The sequence below is a fragment of the Schistocerca nitens genome, chromosome 1, assembly GCF_023898315.1.
Source record: "Schistocerca nitens isolate TAMUIC-IGC-003100 chromosome 1, iqSchNite1.1, whole genome shotgun sequence".
Classification (NCBI taxonomy): Eukaryota; Metazoa; Arthropoda; class Insecta; order Orthoptera; family Acrididae; genus Schistocerca; species Schistocerca nitens.
The window spans coordinates 473,605,594-473,625,698 of NC_064614.1; the positions used below are offsets into that span (position 1 = coordinate 473,605,594).

The 20,105-nt window shown below is 43.5% G+C and overlaps 1 protein-coding gene across 1 annotated transcript in view; it reads right to left on the minus strand.

Moving 5' to 3' along the window:
• Positions 1-20,105, minus strand: part of LOC126236072 (solute carrier family 22 member 7-like) — an 84,923-nt gene that overhangs the window by 53,357 nt on the left and 11,461 nt on the right. Inside the window, exons 2-3 of the mRNA XM_049945130.1 lie at positions 15,399-15,771; positions 6,003-6,230 (exon numbers count right to left, since the gene is read on the minus strand). Coding sequence (XP_049801087.1) covers positions 6,003-6,230; positions 15,399-15,769 — 599 coding nt within the window. The 5' untranslated portion in view covers positions 15,770-15,771. The remainder of the gene's footprint in view (positions 1-6,002; positions 6,231-15,398; positions 15,772-20,105) is intronic.

The window sequence follows — 20,105 nt, forward strand, 5'->3', positions numbered from 1 at the left end:
CTGTTTGGTGAATGACGCTTCGTCGGTAAATAGAACGCATGCAAAAAATCTGTCACTGTCCCGTAATTTCTCTTGTGCCCAGTGGCAGAACTGTACACGACGTTCAGAGTCGTCGCCATGCAATTCCTGGTGCATAGAAATTTGGTACGGGTGCAAACGATGTTGATGTAGCATTCTCAACACCGACGTTTTTGAGATTCCCGATTCTCACGCAATTTGTCTGCTACTGATATCCGGAATAGCCGCGACAGCATGTAGAACACCTAATTGGGCATCATCATTCGTTGCAGGTCGTGGTTGACGTTTCACATGTGGCTGAACACTTCCTGTCTCCTTAAATAACGTAACTATCCGGCGAACGGTCCGGACACTTGGATGATGCCGTCCAGGATACCGAGCAGCATACATAGCACACGCCCATTGGGCATTTTGTTCACAATAGCCGAACATCAACACGATATCGACCTTTTCCGCAAGTGGTAAACGGTCCATTTTAACACGGGTCATGTATCACGAAGCCAATACCGTCCGCACTGGCAGAATGCTACGTGATACCACGTAGTTATTCGTTTGTGACTACTACAGCGCCATCTATCACAAAGCGAAAAAAGTGGTCCAACTAAAACATTCACATTTCTTTACGTACTACACGATTATGTAATAAAAAATAGGGGTTCTTATTTTTAAAAAACGCAGTTGATATCCGTTTGACCTATGGCAGCGCCATCTAGCAGTCCAACCATAGCGCCATCTAGTTTCCCCTTCAAGTTTCGTTCTTTATAGTTTTTTCGTTTGACGCTCATTTCGTGAGATATTTGGCCCGGTCACTATCAATGGACCACCCTGTTTACTGGGTTAACACTAACTCTAACGACAAAATTTCGGAGGTTGTTCACAGATATTTTCTAAACATTTTCGTGTAAAAGATCTCTGGTCTCCTGTGGTTCGTTGCAAAGCAATAATGTACTTATGACTTATTCGGTTTGTTACACCAATAACTTTTGTTTCTCTGAATATATCTTCCCTAGAGTACAAAAGCCTGAATATGAAATCACTGAAGCGTGCAACACAAAACACAGAGTACTGCAACAATCCTCTGATGTTCACCTGCTGTGGCATCGTTGTCGTCGCTGTAGGAACAGCTGAGTACAGCGTCGTCGTAGCACTCTTACTTTGCATTCAGCACATCCATACATGCGATGCGAATCGATCAAATCTTCGTCAGTAGACGTAGCCACACTATTGCGAATCACTGTTAACGTCCAACTCGCATTTCGAATAAACAACACTTTCTGTTACGGACAACTCAAATATATGTATAGTATTTAACAATCATTTTCTGAGCATTGTTGGTGAATAAAATAAAAACTTGGTATCTACAGGAAATCATATAACTCTCCTGGAAATTGTCTTTCCAAGACTGATGTCTGAAAAATTACTCTGTGATGCTGACAAGGGGGAGATTGAGTCAATACCTAATCACGAAGACTGAGGACTCTCATGGATATGATGGAGTGCCAAGCAGAATATTAGTGTTGCACATTTTAGCCCTATACTTAGCCATATTTGTAATTTTCCCTTGAAGACTGGTCAGTTTCCTGAACGATTAAAGTACTCAGTAGTAAAGCCGCTTTATAAAAACGGAGAAAGGGATAATGTAGACAGTTTCAGGCCTGTGTGTATTCTAAAGTTATTGAAAAGGCTGTGTATGTAAGGATAATTGATCATTTTATGTCACATAATTTGCTATCAAATGCACAGTTCGTCTTTAGAAGTCGTTTAACAACTGAAAATGTTATACTCTCTTTTCTCTTTGAGGTTTTGGATGGATTAAACAGAAAGTTTCGAACACTAGGCATATTTCTTGATTTAACTAAGGCGTTTGATTGTGTTGATCACAAAATATTGCTCCAGAAGTTGGACCATTACGGATTACAGGGAGTAGCTCACAATTGGTTCACCTCTTACTTTAGCAACAGACAGGAAAAGCTCATTATTCACAATGTCGAGAATGGCTGTGATGTGGGGTCTGAGTGGGGTACAGTCAAATGAGGGTGCCCCAGGGATCAGTGTTGGGGCCATTCCTGTTCCTTGTTTATATAAATGATATGCCCTCTAGTATAAAAGGTAATTCTAAACTTTTTCTGTTTGCTGTTGACACTAGCTTAGTAGTAAAGGATGTTATGTGCAACATTGGCTCTGCTTCAAATAGTGCAGTTCATGAGTTGTAGAAAATAAACTAACGCTAAATCACAGTAAGACTCAGTTTTTGCAGTTTCTGGCACAGAATTCAACGAAACCCGACGTTTTAATTTCACAGAATGGGCATATGATCATTGAAACTGAACAGTTTCACTAGGTGTTCAGATAGATGGTAAACTGTCGCGGAAAGCCCACGTTCAGAATCTTGTTCAAAGACTTAATGCTGCCATTTCTGCTATTCCAACGGTATCTGAAGTAAGTGATCGTTTGACACGAAAATTAGTCTACTTTGCTTATTTTCATTCGCTTATGTCGTATGGTATTATATTTTGGGGTAACTCAACCCATTCTAAACGGATATTTTTGGATCAGAAACGGTCTGTTTGGGCAATAAGTGGTGTAAGTTTGCGAACCACTTGTCAACCCCTGTTCACTACTCTGGGTATTTTGACATTGTCCTTTCAATATATATATTCTTTACTGTCGTTTCTCGCTAACAATTTCAGTTCATTCCCAAAAATTAGCAGCTTTCACTCAGTTAATACTCGGCAGAAATCCAATCTGCATTTGGATCGCACTTCCTTAACTGTCGTGCAGAAAGGTGTGCAGTATACTGCTGCATCCATTTTCAGCAAGTTACCACAAGAATTCAAAAATCTTAGCAGTAATCCATGCGCTTTCATATCGACACTGAAGAGTTTCCTCATTGGTCATTCTTTCTATTCTGTTGAGGAGTCCCTTGAAAAATTAGGTCGATTCTTATGTTATATTGTTGACTGCGTTTAATTAAACTTATGGCTTGACTTTTTTGGGTTCATAAACATTTCATTTTATCTGTTATTAGTTTTACGTTGTAATTTAATGTACTGGCACGTTCCATGACTTTGCAGATTTACTTTCAGTTTGGTCCTACGAAACTAGACGTGTAAATAAATAACAAACTGGCAGCACTGAATGCCAGCTTGAGGGCGAAGAGTAGAGCAAATAGGGCTCTGTGAGTGAATGGAAGAGGTTTTGTTTCCAACCGAGACACAGTGGACATACCATTGACGTTTCCTCTGTTGTGCAGATATTTTCAATAATAACCAGATACATGTACGGATGGGAGTAGGTAATCAAACGCAAACACTCCGAAACGGACCATTGGAGACTACAGGTCTGTCTTCCCGAAATAGTCAGAAAATATCCCTGAGAAACCTCAGAAATTTCGTCAGTGGAGTTCGGGTTCACGTTGTACGCACAGTGCCTCTATACAGCGCATAATCGCACAATGGACATTTCCCCTCTACCAATGAAATCGCGTTACAACGAAAAAAACTTAATTGTAAGGTTTCATGTATTTGGTATGAGAACAGCAGCTGCCATCACTGGTATTTGAGTCTATCGCCTGTACTCAAAACTCCTCTTTCGTGGTTGAAATTCACAGGATAATACAGTTTCCAATCATCTGTCTTTAATTTTGCTATTTGTACGTACAATACGTTATGAATTAAGATTTCAGCATCAGATATCCGTGTGATTGTCCATTCATGTCTTAATATGGAATTACTTAACCCTCTACTCGATAATGTGTTTTTTGTACAAACATTGAAAATAGCGACAGATGATTGTAGTATGTCAAATATACATTACTGGCCATTAAAACTGCTACACCACGGAGATGACGTGCTCCAGACGCGAAATTTAACTGACAGGAAGAAGATGCTGTGATATGTAAACGATAAGCTTTTCAGAGCATTCACACAAGGTTGGTGCCGATGGCGTCACCTAAAACGTGCTGACCGATTTCTCACACACAAACAGCAGTTGACCGACGTTGCCTGGTGAAACGTTGTTGTGATGCCTCGTGTAAGGAGGAGAAATGCGTACCATCACATTTCCGACTTTGATAAAGGCCGGATTGTAGCCTATAGCGATTGCGGTTTATCGTATCGCGACATTGCTGCTCGCGTTGGTCGTGATCCAATGACTGTTAGCAGAATATGGAATCGGTGGATTCAGGAGGGTAATACGGAACGCCGTGTTGGATTCCAACGGCCTCGTATCACTAGCAGTCGAGATGACAGGCATCTTATCGGCATGGCTGTAACGGATCCTGCAGCCACGTCTCGATCCCTGAGTCAACAGACGGGGACGTTTGCAAGACAACAACCATCTGCACGAATAGTTCGAAGACGTCTGCAGCACCATGGACTATCAGCTCGGAGACCATGGCTGAGGTTACCCTTGACGCTGCATCACAGACAGGAGCGCCTGCGACGGTGTAAACGACGAACCTGGGTGCACGAATGGCAAAATGTCATTTTATCAGATGAATCCAGGTTCTCTTTAGAGCATCATGATGGTCGCATCCGTGTTTGGCGACATCGCGGTGAACGCACATTGGAAGCGTGTTTTCGTCATTGCCATACTGGCGTATCACCCGGCGTGATGGTATGGGGTGCCATTGGTTACACGTCTCGGTCACCTCTTGTTCGCATTGACGGCACTTTGAACAGTGGATGTTACATTTCAGATGTGTTACGACCTGTGGCTCTACCCTTCATTCGATCCCTGCTAAACCCTATATTTCAGCAGGATAATGCACGACCGCATGTTGCACGTCCTGTACGGGCCTTTCTGGATACAGAAAATGTTCGACTGCTGCCCTGGCCAGCACATTCTCCAGGTCTTTCACCAAGTGAAAACGTCTGGTAAATGGTGGCCGAGCAACTGGCTCGTCACAATACGCCAGTCACTACTCTTGATGAACTGTGGTATCGTGTTGAAGCTGCATGGGCAACTGTACCTGTACACACCATCCAAGCTCTGTTTGACTCAATGCCCAAGCGTATCAAGGCCGTTATTACGGCCAGAGGTGGTCGTTCTGGGTACTGACTTCTCAGGATCTATGCACACAATTGGGTGAAAATGCAACCACATGTTGAAACGTCCCCTTAGAAAAATTACTGACACACAATATTTTTTGGCGCAACGCAATCTGACTTTCAAAAATCCCTACAAAAGAATGGCCCTGACTAACATTAACCTATACGTTTCACTAATCACATACCTTACAAAAATCTTGGTTACTCGAACTACTGCAATACAGCGAGCGCCACTACTGCCAGCTAAATAAAAGATTCAAACTACCGAAGGCACTAACTACTGATAGGCAGAGTTAGTAAATGAAAGATTTTAATAGAGAACAAACAATGTATTTACCTTAATAGTGTTGAAAAATCATAATATACATAGCAGTTCATGACATCCAGTCTTACTAATTTCCAAACTCCGCCATTTCTCTCCCCACATCCGCCACTGCTGGCGGCTCACCTCGAACTGCGCAACGCTACGCGCTGTTCACAGCCAACTGCCCAACGCTACAATAGCCAACAACAATGCAAACCAGCCACAGACTGCACACAGCACAGCCAGTGATTTTCATACAGAGCGCTACGTGGCGTTACCAATAAAAAAACCTAAACAGCCTACTTACAATGTCAGTTCTAGTATAATATATCTGTCCAATGAAGACCCGTTTATCATCTGCATTTCTTCTTGGTGTAGCAATTTTAATGCCCGGTAGTATATAATATTAATAATTTCGACAGAACTCCCCTCCTTTCCTTTTTTTTCTTTTTATCTGTGTTGTGAAACAAATTGTGGCGTTCAGACGGAACTGCACTGATTACTTCATTAAAGGTCTTTCATTGGCTAAAGCGGTCTTCAGCTGACAATACTTGAGAAACTTAACACGCTAAAGCTTCGAACAACAATGTGATTAATGGAGAAACAAACTGACAGTAAATCTAACTTACAGGTCGCCCATGCGAGCGAAGGCGAAGGTGCCAACCACCTCTCCCAGCTGGCCGAAGGAAAGCACGTTGACTGGGCGCAGCCGGCGGTCGCACACCCAGTCCTCCTGCGAGGGCGCCGTGCGCGAGAACCACGTGCGGTCGTAGTCCCAGCCCTGCTGGCAGGCCACAGGCTCCCCGCCGCTCGAGTTGAACATGAGGCACTGCTCGAACGAGCTGTTGTCCGCCCTCCTGCACAGTCAGTCGTCACCAGTCTGCATCACTTCTCCTTGTGTTGAGGGTGAGATACGTCATCAAGTGATTTTTGGATGGCTAATTGATGATGATGACAGTTTACATTTACACTGAAGCGCCAAATAAACTGGTATAGGCATGCGTATACAAATACAGAGATATGTAAACAGGCAGAATACGGCGCTGCGGTCGGCAGCGTCTTCGTAAGACAACAAGTGTCTGGCCCAGTTGTTAGATCGGTTACTGCAGCCACAATGGCAGGTTATCAAGATTTAAGTGAGTTTGAACTTGGTGTTATAGCCGGCGCACGAGCGATGGGACACAGCTTCTCCGAGGTAGCGATGAGGTGGGGATTTTTCCGTATGACCATTTCACGAGTGTACCGTGAATATCAGAAATCCTTTAAAACACCAAATATCCGACATCGCTGCTGCTGGAAAAAGATCCCGCAAGAACGTAACCAACGATGACGGAAGAGAATCGTTCAACGTGACAAAACTCCAACGCTTCCGCAAACTGCTGCAGATTTCAATTCTGGCCCTATCAACAAGTGACAGCGTGCGAACCGTTCAACGAAACATCACCGACGTAAGGTTTCGGAGCCGAAGGCACGCTTGAGTATCCTTGATGACTGCAGGATACAAAGCTTTATGCCTCGCCTGGGCTCGTCAACACTGATATTGTACTGTTGATGACTGTAAACATGTTGCCTGGTTGGAAGAGTCTCGTTTCAAATTGTATCGAGCGGATGGATGTTTGCGGGAATGGACACAGCCTCATGAATCCATAGACCCTGCATGTCAGCAGGGGACTGTTCAAGCTGACGGAGGCTCTGTAATTGTAAGGGGTGTGTGCAGTTGGAGTGACATTGGACTCCTGATACGTCTAGATACGGCTCTGACAGATGACACGTACGTAAGCATCCTGTCTGATCATCTGCATCCATTCATGTCCATTGTGCATTTCGAAGGACAGTGTTATACCCCACACGTCCAGAATTGCTAGAGTGGCTCCAGGAACACTCTTCTGAGTTTAAACACTTTCGCTGCCCACCAAACTCCTCAGATATGAACATTATTGAGCATACCTGGGATGCCTTGCAACGTGCTGTTAATAAGAGATCTCCACCCCTTCGTACCCTTACGGATTTATGAACAGCCCTGCAGGATTTATGGTGTCAGTTCCCCCCATCACGACTTCAGAGATTAGTCAAGTCCATGCCACGTCGTGTTGCGACACTTCTCCATGCTCCCTGGGGCCCTGCACGATATTATGCAGGTGTACCAGTTTCTTTGGCTCTTCATTCTATAATTTGAAACACATGCTAAGTAGTAGTAAATAGTAGGTTACTGCATATTAGCCGACCAGACAAAACAATAATTACCACCATGTAAGCCGCCCCTAGATGTGACCATCAAGAACAATTTGTCTCTCATAGGATAAATCCTCTTAATATTCTGTCTCCATTTCTCCTGGTCCTTTATACCTCAGGTGCTCACCTCTTTCTCGATGTGTCTTCTCTTTCATCTGGACCTTCCATCGTCTTGATCGCCTTGCCTGCAGTCTCTTACCTTCGATTTTGCCTTGGATGGTTATCTGTCCCATGTTATCTCTGTCGTCGAGCTATGTGACCAAAGAACTGCACGATTCACTGGATACAAATACTGGACAGTCTCTTCTCCGCCATGAGTTCTTGAGCAATTGATTTGTTGGTCCTTTTGTTCAGCCATGATATTCTCAGCAAGCTCAGGTATGTCCACATCTCAAAATCAGCAGTTCTCTTCCGGTCCCATTCACTTATTCTCCATGGATCAGCAACATAAAGGAAAACTGGAAACACCAGAGATTTCAGCATTCTCAATTTGGTATGTGGTGGTTAGGGTTCGCTCTTTCCAAATCGCCGTCAATTTCGATGCAGCATCCCTACCCAGAAACATTCTGTGTCGTATTTGCTGTGTAGAGCAACCGTCTTTCTGAACCATTAGTCCAGATAGACAAAGTGATCGACTTCTTCAACTTCTGCCAGTACGCTGGTAGCTGGTAATGACTCACCTCTGTCAGTTATCATGATCGTGATCTTTTACCCATTAACTGACAATCCAGGTTTCTCACTTTCTCTCGTAACTACATCCATTAGTTCTTTCATTTCCTCTTGCGATTCTGTAAACAATGTGCTGTCGTCAGCAAATTTTAAATAACTGGTTCTTCGTCTTCAAATTCGGATCCCACCAGTCCACCCGGATCCCATCAGTCCATCCACGAAGAAGAAGAGACTCCACAAGTTTCATCGGGTATTCCACATCCATTTCAAAGTGTTCATTGATGATTAGACCACATAGAGCTACCAGACTACTACAAGGTTGACTGCTATATTCTATCTGCAGTTCCAAACAGTCCCAGATACTTCCTGTGGGATTAAGACTGGGTGATTTAGTTGTGTAATCGAGATGTGATAGGGTGCCTGAGTGTTCTTCATACCAGGAATGGAAGAGAGCCATCTTTTTAACATGGTAGCTGTGAGCTTGGAAGACTGGAGTATCCTTAAGCCGTAATCTCACAGGCCGTGGCATTCAAAGTGCAACGCGCTGACTTGATCTCGGATATGCTGCTGGACGTTCAGAAATGATTGGACTTGTGCGTACGTTACGTGCCCTTCAACGTGGTATACGCGACTGCAGCGCACTCTAGCAGCAGTATGCGTATGAACTACACTGTACGCTAAACAGGAGTTCTCAAAATGGACAATAGTAAACTAGCTGATATTCTTTAAGCTGCCTCACTCAGGACGAGGCAACTGAATCGACGTGGATCGAGATGCTAAAACCAACCACACGAGATACAGCACTGTCATTTGCCTGTGTACCTGGGTGATTTGTGACTGCAGCGCTCTCCAGCGGCAGATGTCGGCTGTATCTGGCTAGAAACTGTTTGGTCCCCTCCCACAAATCAACCAACCAACCAATCTCCCTTGTCCATATGCCAGTCATGTTGTTCTGTCTGCAGAATACGTAAATAGTAAGTTCAATATCCATAAACGTGTTATAATGCAAAAAGAAGAGTTACATGTCCAGTCAGTAAGAATGTTTGGTTATTAATATTTCCTTGCAAATAGTGCGGTACAAACCTAGAATAATGTTCCACATAATGGAAAAATTATTTCAACATTTTCATTTTTCTGTAAAATACTAAGATCATTCTTATTTTATCACTGTTAATATCAAGTAGCAGAATCATTAGAACATATGAAACACATGATTTGAAACAAGAAACAGCAAAATATCTTACTGCAAGTAGTGGAAGCTCTATTGTAGATACAACCAGTTAAACAAACTTACTCCTCACAGAGAGTACGCTCGTATTGTTATAGAATATTGATTGTTGTAGAATATCCTTCGGTCAAATCAATAAGAAAGTATCAGAACTTATTTGGGTGTAGTGAGGCCTGAAGTACCTACACATCACGCAGCACACTATAATTCTGTGTCTATTCATTACACTACGTTGAACTTCTGTAACATATTGTCTATGGGATCAAAAGTATCCGGACACCTGGCTGAAAATGTCTTACAAGTTCGTGGCGCCCTCCATCGGTAATGTTGGAATTCAATATGATGTTGACCCATCCTTAACCTTGATGACAGCTTCCACTCTCGTAGGCATACGTTCAATCAGGTGCTCGAAGGTTTATTTGGGAATGGCAGCCCTTTCTTCACAGACCGCTGCACTGAGAAGAGGTATCGATGTCGGTCGGTGAGGCTTGGCACGAAGTCTTCGTTCCAAAGAATCCCAAAGGTGTTCTACAGCATTCAGGTCAAGACTCTATGGAGGTCAGTCCATTACGGGGATGTTATTGTCGTGTAACCACTCCGCCACAGACCGTGCATTATGAACAGGTGCTCGATCGTGTTGAAAGATGCAGGCGCCATCCCCGAATTGCTCTTCAACAGTGTGCTGTGATAGTGCCCTCCATGAAAAACACGACCACACCATAACACCATCGCCTCCGAATTTTATTGTTGGCACTACACACGCAGGCAGATGACGTTCACCGGGCATTCACCATACCCACACCCTGCCATCGGATCGCCACATTGTGTACCGTGATTCGTCACTCCACATAACGTTTTTCCACTGTTCAACCGTCCAATGTTTTCGCTCCTTACATCAAGCGAGGCGTCGTTTGGCTTTTACCAGCGTAACGTGTGGATTATGAGCAGCCGCTCGACCATGAAATCCAAGTTTTCTCACCTCCCGCCTAACTGTCATAGTATTTGCAGTGGATCCTGATGGAGTTTGGATGGTCTCGATAGATGTCTGCCTATTACACATTACGATCCTCTTAAACTGTCGGCGGTCTCTGTCAGTACACAGACGAGGTCGGCCTGTACACCTTTGTGCTGTACGTGTCCCTTCACGTTTCCACTTCACTATCACATCGGATACAGTGAGCCTAGGGATGTTTGGGGGTGTGGAAATCTCGCGTACAGACGTATGACATAAGTGACACCCAATCGCCTGACCTCTTTAGAAGTACATGAGTTCCGCGGAGGGCCCCATTCTGCTCTCTCACGATGTCTAATGACTCCTGAGGTCGATGATATGGAGTACCTGGCGGTAGTTGGCAGCACAATGCACATAATATGAAAAACGTATGTTTTTGGGGGGTGTTCAGATACTTTTGATCACATATGACCATGCCTTGTATGTTACCATCTCCTGATGACTTCAGCTGCAGATATGTTATTAATTGACATTTACTTATAACAAATTGTACCAAGAAAAACGCCTATTTAAGGATCTCCAAGTGCTGTTGTCTTCAAACGGCATACTTTCATAACGTGCAAGTTACAACTCGCAAATTCTTTAACCAGCAATGTGATGTTTCCCGTCATTTTATTACAACAAATCGTACCACTAACGACAAGTTTTCGACAGACCCTCAATTTTCTGGTACGTTGAAGCGGCATATATTTGTAGAACGTAATTTATAATATATAAATCACACCAAATATGGCCTTCAGCTGAGGCCAATATGGCTTCTCACGACTACGTACTGAAAAGAGGTAGCCTGCAAGTGATGAAGGTGGCGTTCTTCCGTCTCACTGGTCTACGTTCGAACACGTGTTCAGAGTATAATCATGCTTGATATTTCTATGCACGTTCGAAAACCTCGCCAGCTTGCTCTTTCCACACTATGATGTCAGAAACTCGGCACGCTCAACTTTGATGTTGGAATGCTCGGTCCGTGTGACGACAGCTTTAGCATGCGCATCACGAAGATGAAGAAGGAAGGGCAACACTTGGGTGACCGAGAATTTTGAAATACGCATCCCTGTGTTCACGGGAACCTGAATGAGTGTGCCCAAAAACGTCACAGTGCAATGGTTAGGACAGTAGACTCGCATTCGGGAGGACGACCGTCCAAAATACCTATCCGGCCATCCAGATTTAAGTTTTCTGTGATTTCCGGAAATCACTCCAGGCCAGTACCGGGATGGTTCTTTTGAAACTGGCACAACCGATTTCCTTTCCCATCCTTTTCTAATCTGAGCTTCTGCTTCGTCTTGTGAGCATACAAGCAGTGGGGGGGGGGGGGGGGGGTGGATTAGAGAGGCTATTTCCCGCCGCAGAGCACGTGGCTGGCGGTTGCTACGGGGCCATGGCGAGTGGCTAGCGTTTACGCAGCCTTGAAAAAACCTGACCGCGAGCTAGGCAGGGGAGCGTATGGTAGTGTTTGCGCTCTTTGAGGAATTTATATTCCAGAGAAAAATTGATAAAAACAAAACTAAGAGTGACACGAAAGTGCGGGTTGGCACTCATGGACAGAAAGTTATGTAATGCTAAGTTATCTGGATGCGTCACAAAGTAAGTAGGCTGTTTAGGTTTTTATGCTGGTAATGCCACGTAGCGCTCTGTATTAAAATCACTGGCTGTGCTGTGTCCAGTCTGTGGCTGGTTGGCATTGTTGGAATATTCGCTATTGTAGTGTTGGGCAGTTGGATGTGAACAGCGCGTAGCGTTGCGCAGTTGGAGGTGAGCCGCCAGCAGTGGTGGATGTGGGGATAGAGATGGCAGAATTTTGAGAGCGGACGATCTGGACGTGTGTCCTTCAGAAAGAGTAAATTTGTAAGATTGGATATATATATATATATATATATATATATATATATATATATATATATATATATATATATATAATGACTTTTGAACATTATTAAGGTAAATACAGTGTTTATTCTCTATCAAAATCTTTCATTTGCTAACTATGCCTATTGGTAGTTAGTGTCTTCAGTAGCTAGAATCTTTTATTCAGCTGGCAGTATTGGCGCATGCTGTATTGCAGTAGTTTGAGTAACGAAGATTTTTGTGAGGTAAGTGATTCATGAATGGTATAGGTTATTGTTAGTCATGGCCATTCTTTTGTAGGGATTATTGAAAGTCAAATTGCGTTGCGCTAAAAATATATTGTGTGTCAGTTTAGTGATGATCAGAATAAGTAAAGAGAGAAATGTCTGAGTACGTTCAGTTTTGCTCAGTTGTTTGAAAATCAAATAACGTAAGAGGTTTATCAGCACAGTAATTTAATAATTTTTCTGAGGGGACGTTTCAACAAAAATATATAATAGTTTAAAAGTTATTGTTGTCTTAAAAATTGTAAATTTATGAAAGTTCAAAAACTACTATCTCGGCAATGCACTGACCGATTAATATGAACAAGTGTTTACGGATACGGCTAGTAGAGCTGCATTGAGCAGTCATAGCCGATTTAGCAGACTATGAACCGTTTTTGAATGAGAGGTCGGAATAGGGGATTCAGCTGAGAGAAACTGGTAATAAATAAATTTAAAGAGACGAAATTAGCGGCAGCATTCTAAAGTTCAAAGAGGTAGATGAGCAATTAAGTATGTATTTTTATTTGTTTATTTATGTTTAGTATCAAAAATCTGGGAAAAGCAAAATCACGCCACAAGAACATTATGTGTGAAAAAAATGGTGGCAGACACAAAAAATTGGACTTTAGATTGTTATTGTCCTGAAAATTACCATATTTTTCAATGTATCACATGTGTTTTTGTGTTTAGTTATTGAATATTCGTAATTTTTTTTTGTCAAACATTGTTTTGAGTTAGGCAGTCGTTTCGAGGGTGCATAGGGCGACCATCTTTGAGGACAGCTCTTAAGCCGAACATGCCGCCCATTTTGGGGTAGTATTGGGCTGGTAGCCACGAACGGGGACAAGTATGTATGTAGCGACGTTCGAAAACGATCAAGCTGAGCGCAATATAGTGGTTTAGGACAGCAGACACCAGCGTATTTTGTGAACTGTGAACAGACTGTCGAGTGCCGTGATCGCGAATTTTGAATTTAATAATGCAGTGTTGTAGAATGAGTCATTAACGGCCGCCCTTACGTAAAAGCACCTCAGTCTGCATTTTATGTGTTTAGTCAATATACTGAAGACTATTCATGGAAAAATAGAAATAAACTTCTTGTTCAAATTATAAATCAACGTGATTGACCCAATAGTTTTAAATTTCACTGCAGTACCTGCCTGCATTGTTTATATATATATATATATATATATATATATATATATATATATATATATATATATATATACAGGGCTATTACAAATGATTGAAGCGATTTCATAAATTTACTGTAGCTTCATTCATTGACGTATGGTCACGACACAATACAGATACGTAGAAAAACTCATAAAGTTTTGTTCGGCTGAAGCTGCACTTCAGGTTTCTGCCGCCAGAGCGCTCGAGAGCGCAGTGAGACAAAATGGCGACAGGAGCCGAGAAAGCGTATGTCGTGCTTGAAATGCACTCACATCAGTCAGTCATAACAGTGCAATGACACTTCAGGACGAAGTTCAACAAAGATCCACCAACTGCTAACTCCATTCGGCGATGGTATGCACAGTTTAAAGCTTCTGGATGCCTCTGTAAGGGGAAATCAACGGGTCGGCCTGCAGTGAGCGAAGAAACGGTTAAACGCGTGCGGGCAAGTTTCACGGGTAGCCCGCGGAAGTCGACGAATAAAGTAAGCAGGGACTTAACCCCTTGCAATTTCTTTCTGTGGGGTTATGTGAAAGATTCAGTGTTTAAACCTCCTCTACCAAGAAACGTGCCAGAACTGCGAGCTCGCATCAACGATGCTTTCGAACTCATTGATGGGGACATGCTGCGCCGAGTGTGGGAGGAACTTGATTATCGGCTTGATGTCTGCCGAATCACTAAAGGGGCACATATCGAACATTTGTGAATGCCTAAAAAAACTTTTTGAGTTTTTGTATGTGTGTGTGCAAAGCATTGTGAAAATATCTCAAATAATAAAGTTATTGTAGAGCTGTGGAATCGCTTCAATCATTTGTAATAACCCTGTATATATATATATATATATATATATATATATATATATATATATATATATATATATATATATATATAGTTTATTTCAGCTTGAAAATTGAGTTACAGGTGTGAGCTGGCACCCTATGACGAAAAACGTGGCCAAACATTGAGACCAGCCACATTTCTGAGCCGCTCAATTAAACTGAGTGTTGAGTGTAACAAATATATAGATATTCGTGCCATAGTACGTGGGGGCTCGAGCCAGACTATTCAATCTTCTGTGCGTAGTGCCCGGTACCATCGTAGTCTTTAATGACTTCACTGTCAGCGGGACGTCAAACTATAACCTTCTTACCTTAAAACACGACAGAACAGTCTTATGTCACAACTAAAAACTACACTTGCACCACTTGAAAAGAGATGAGATCGCGACTCGGCACACCAGATTACATGTCTCCAGTCAGCTACTGTCTATTTTCTGTGTTGTTTGGTCCAATGAAGTCGTGTACGTTCACTTGTAGCTGTGGCCTATGACACTTTGCAAGGCACACCACTCCAAATGTTCGATGTTTGCAGTCCTCTTCGAAAAGTCCGCTCACTAACTGGTTGTATTACAGGTCTGGATTACGTCCAGGCCTCTCTCATTGTTTTATAGCAGTCCAATGTTGATTAAAAGCTCATTCTGAAAATTGTAGAATTAACCTTCATAAACGAAAGTCACATTGACGTTTTGAATACTTACCGAACTTAAAAATGAAGAAGCGTGCGAGTTAGATATTTTGCCCACGCGTTCAGCGCTTACCTGGGTATGTGCAAGGCCTTCCACTGATCTTCCGTGTAATTGGTGGCCTCCCTGCCAGGCACATGGCACCAGTGGTCGGGCACGGTGAGTGCAATGACGATGTTGACGTAGGGCATGCCGGCGAAGATGACGACCAGTAGGTTGAAGGTCCAGTTGAAGCGCCGCTGGAAGCGCCCTCGGGTGCCCGCCGCCTCCATCAGCTTCTCTATCGGCGTCAGCTCGACCACATCGCCCAGACCTAGCTTCTCTTGTTTCTGTTTCTCATCCGGCGGCTTCACTAACGCAGTTAGAAGGTCTTTCTCAACTTCCTTCTGTTTCGTTCCAGTCTGTGCCATTTCTTCACGTTGTTTCGTATTGTATGATGACACCATCCCTAGCAGAAGACAAAATATTCATGTAAACAACATTTCGACATCTTAAAATCTTAAGAAAGTGTAAAGCACATTTCATTTGTGTTCATCGTGGTGTTTATCTTATTATACTTCTGTGATGAAATCATCTTTCATTAAATTTACATGTGTAATGCCGGAGAGATTGGAGTGAATTGCGTTGAGACTGCTTTCTATGGCCGCGCGGTGTAGCCACGCGGTCTCAAGCACCTTGCAACGGTTCGCGCGGTTCCCCTCGTCGGAGGTTCGAGACCTCCCTCGGACATGTGTGTGTTTGTTGTCCTTAACGTGAGTTAATTTAACTTGGGTTAAGTAGTGTGTAAGCCTAGGGACCAATGACCTTAGCAGTTTGGTCCCACAGGAACTTAACAGCATGCCATGCTTTCTGTGAACTCAGTACAAAGCGAACTGAGTACTCAGAGACTTATTGGCAGAGACCATCAGCGTGCACATTGCTTTTACACTGAAGAGCCAAAGAAACTGGTACACCTGTAATATCATCTAGGCCCCCCCCCCGTAAGTCCTCCCTCCCCTCCCCCCCCCCCCCCTCCACGCCACCGAGCACACAGAAGTGGCGCAAGACGACGTGGCATGTACTCAACTAATGTTTGGAGTAGTGCTGGAGGGAACTGACATTATGAATTCTGCAGGGCTGTCCATAAAACCATAAGAGTACAAAGGAGTGGAGATCTCTTCTGAACGGCACGTTGCAAGGCATTCCATTTACGCTCAATAATGTTCATGTCTGGGGAGTTTGGTGGCCACCGGAATTGTTTAAACTCAGAATAGTGTTCCTGGAGCCACTCTGTAGCAATTCTGGTGGAATTACCCAAGCCTGTTGGAATGGACAATGGACATGAATGGATGTAGCTGATCAGGCGGGATGCTTACGTACGTGTTACCTGTCAGAGTTGAATCTAGACGTATCAGGGATCCCATATCACTCCAACTGCACACGCCCCACACCGTTACAGAGCCTTCACCAGATTGATCAGTCCCCTGCTGACATGCAGGGTCCATGGATTCATGAAGTTATCTCCATACATGTCCATCCACTCAGTACAATTTGAAAGAGACTCGTCTGTCCAGGTAACATGTTTGCAGTCATCAACAGTCCAATGTCGGTCTTGACGGGTTCAGGCGAGGCGTTTAACTGTGTGTCGTGCAGTCACCAAGGGTACACGAGTGGGACTTCAGTTCCGAAAGCCCATATCGACGATGTTGATGGCCCAGCATTGAAATCCGCAGCAATTTACGGAAGGGTTGCACGTCTGTCACGTTGAACGACTCTCTTCAGTAGTCAAATGGTTCAAATGGCTCTGAGCACTATGGGACTTAACATCTATGGTCATCAGTCTCCTAGAACTTAGAACTACTTAAACCTAACTAACCTAAGGATATCACACAACACCCAGTCATCACGAGGCAGAGAAAATCCCTGACCTCGCCGAGAATCGAACCCGGGAACCCGGGCGCGGAAAGTAGACGTTGATCCCGTTCTTGCAGCCGGCCGCTGTGACCAAGTGGTTCTAGGAGGTTCAATCCGGAACCGCGCTGCTGCTACAGTCGCAGGTGCGAATCCTGCCTCGGGCATAGATGTGTGATGTCCCTAGGTTAGTTAGGTTTAAGTAGTTCTAAGTCTAGGGGACTGATGACCTCAGGTGTTAAGTCCCATAGTGCTTAGAGCCATTTTTTGAACCGTTCTTGCAGGGTTTTTTTCCGGCCGCAGCGATGTCGGAGATTTTATGTTTTATTAGATTCTTGACATTGACCGTATACTCCTGAAATGGTAATACGGGAAAATCCCCAGTTCATCGTTACCTCGGAGATGCTGTGTCTCATCGCCCGTGCGCCGACTGTAACACCACGTTAAAACTCACTTAAATCTAGATAACCTGCCATTGCAGCAGCAGGAACCCATCTATCAACTGCGCCATACATTTGTCGTCTTACTCGTATGGGCATTGCCGACCGCACTGCCGTATTCTGCCTGTTTACATACTCGTATCTCTGTATTTGAATACGCATGCCTATACCAGTTTCTTTGGCGCTTCAGTATAACTACTACGTTAATTTCAATCAATGCTCACGTAAATGAGTTATTGGCAAAACAGTTTAGGCTGACATGTTGACAAGTACTTATGGGTTACCAATAACGCCTACTCAGTCGCAACTGATACAGCCTTTGAACAATTCCTTTAAGGACTGACTGAAATAAACTCGAAAAGGGTCCATTAGAACCGTTTCATACAGAGAGGCTCTCACTGTGAGCATTAGCTTCAGCTGACCCTACAAGTTACCTGTATGCCACGCTAACATGCCTTTGGGAGAGAGAGGAGCTTTTATGCCCACCTAATATGTATATGCCTATATATATGCCCCCATGAACCATGGACCTTGCCGTTGGTGGGGAGGCTTGCGTGCCTCAGCGCTACAGATGGCCGTACCGTAGGTGCAACCACAACCGGGGGGTATCTGTTGAGAGGCCAGACAAACATGTGGATCCTGAAGAGGGGCAGCAGCCTTTTCAGTAGTTGCAGGGGCAACAGTCTGGATGATTGACTGATCTGGCCTTGTAACATTAACCAAAACGGCCTTGCTGTGCTGGTACTGCGAACGGCTGAAAGCAAGGGGAAACTACGGCCGTAATTTTTCCCGAGGACATGCAGCTTTACAGTATGATTAAATGATGATGGCGTCCTCTTGGGTAAAATATTCCGGAGGTAAAATAGTCCCCCATTCGGATCTCCGGGCGGGGACTACTCAAGAGGACGTCGTTATCAGGAGAAAGAAAACTGGCATTCTACGGATCGGAGCGTGGAATGTCAGATTCCTTAATCGGGCAGGTAGGTTAGAAAATTTAAAAAGGGAAATGGATAGGTTAAAGTTAGATATAGTGGGAATTAGTGAAGTTCGGTGGCAGGAGGAACAAGACTTTTGGTCAGGTGATTACAGAGTTATAAATACAAAATCAAATAGGGGTAATGCAGGAGTAGGTTTAATAATGAATAAAAAAATAGGAGTGCGGGTTAGCTATTACAAACAGCATAGTGAACGCATTATTGTGGCCAAGATAGACACAAAGCCCATGCCTACTACAGTAGTACAAGTTTATATGCCAACTAGCTCTGCAGATGATGAAGAAATTGATGAAATGTATGACGAGATAAAAGAAATTATTCAGGTAGTGAAGGGAGACGAAAATTTAATAGTCATGGGTGACTGGAATTCGTCAGTAGGAAAAGGGAGAGAAGGAAACATAGTAGGTGAATATGGATTGGGGGGAAGAAATGAAAGAGGAAGCCGCCTTGTAGAATTTTGCACAGAGCATAACTTAATCATAGCTAACACTTGGTTCAAGAATCATAAAAGAAAGTTGTATACCTGGAAGAATCCTGGAGATACTAAAAGGTATCAGATAGATTATATAATGGTAAGACAGAGATTTAGGAACCAGGTTTTAAATTGTAAAACATTTCCAGGGGCAGATGTGGATTCTGACCACAATCTATTGGTTATGAACTGCAGATTGAAACTGAAGAAATTGCAAAAAGGTGGGAATTTAAGGGGATGGGACCTGGATAAACTGACTAAACCAGAGGTTGTACAGAGTTTCAGGGAGAGCATAAGGGAACAATTGACAGCAGTGGGGGAAAGAAGTACAGTAGAAGAAGAATGGGTAGCTCTGAGGGATGAAGTAGTGAAGGCAGCAGAGGATCAAGTAGGTAAAAAGGCGAGGGCTAATAGAAATCCTTGGGTAACAGAAGAAATATTGAATTTAATTGATGAAAGGAGAAAATATAAAAATGCAGTAAATGAAGCAGGCAAAAGGGAATACAAACGTCTCAAAAATGAGATCGACAGAAAGTGCAAAATGGCTAAGCAGGGATGGCTAGAGGACAAATGTAAGGATGTAGAGGCTTGTCTCACTAGGGGTAAGATAGATACAGCCTACAGGAAAATTAAAGAGACCTTTGGAGAGAAGAGAACCACTTGTATGAATATCAAGAGCTCAGATGGCAACCCAGTTCTAAGCAAAGAAGGGAAGGCAGAAAGGTGGAAGGAGTATATAGAGGGTTTATACAAGGGCCATGTACTTGAGGACAATATTATGGAAATGGAAGAGGATGTAGATGAAGATGAAATGGGAGATAAGATACTGCGTGGAGAGTTTGACAGAGCACTGAAAGACCTGAGTCGAAACAAGGCCCCGGGAGTAGACAACATTCCATTAGAACTACTGATGGCCTTGGGAGAGCCAGTCATGACAAAACTCTACCATCTGGTGAGCAAGATGTATGAGACAGGCGAAATACCC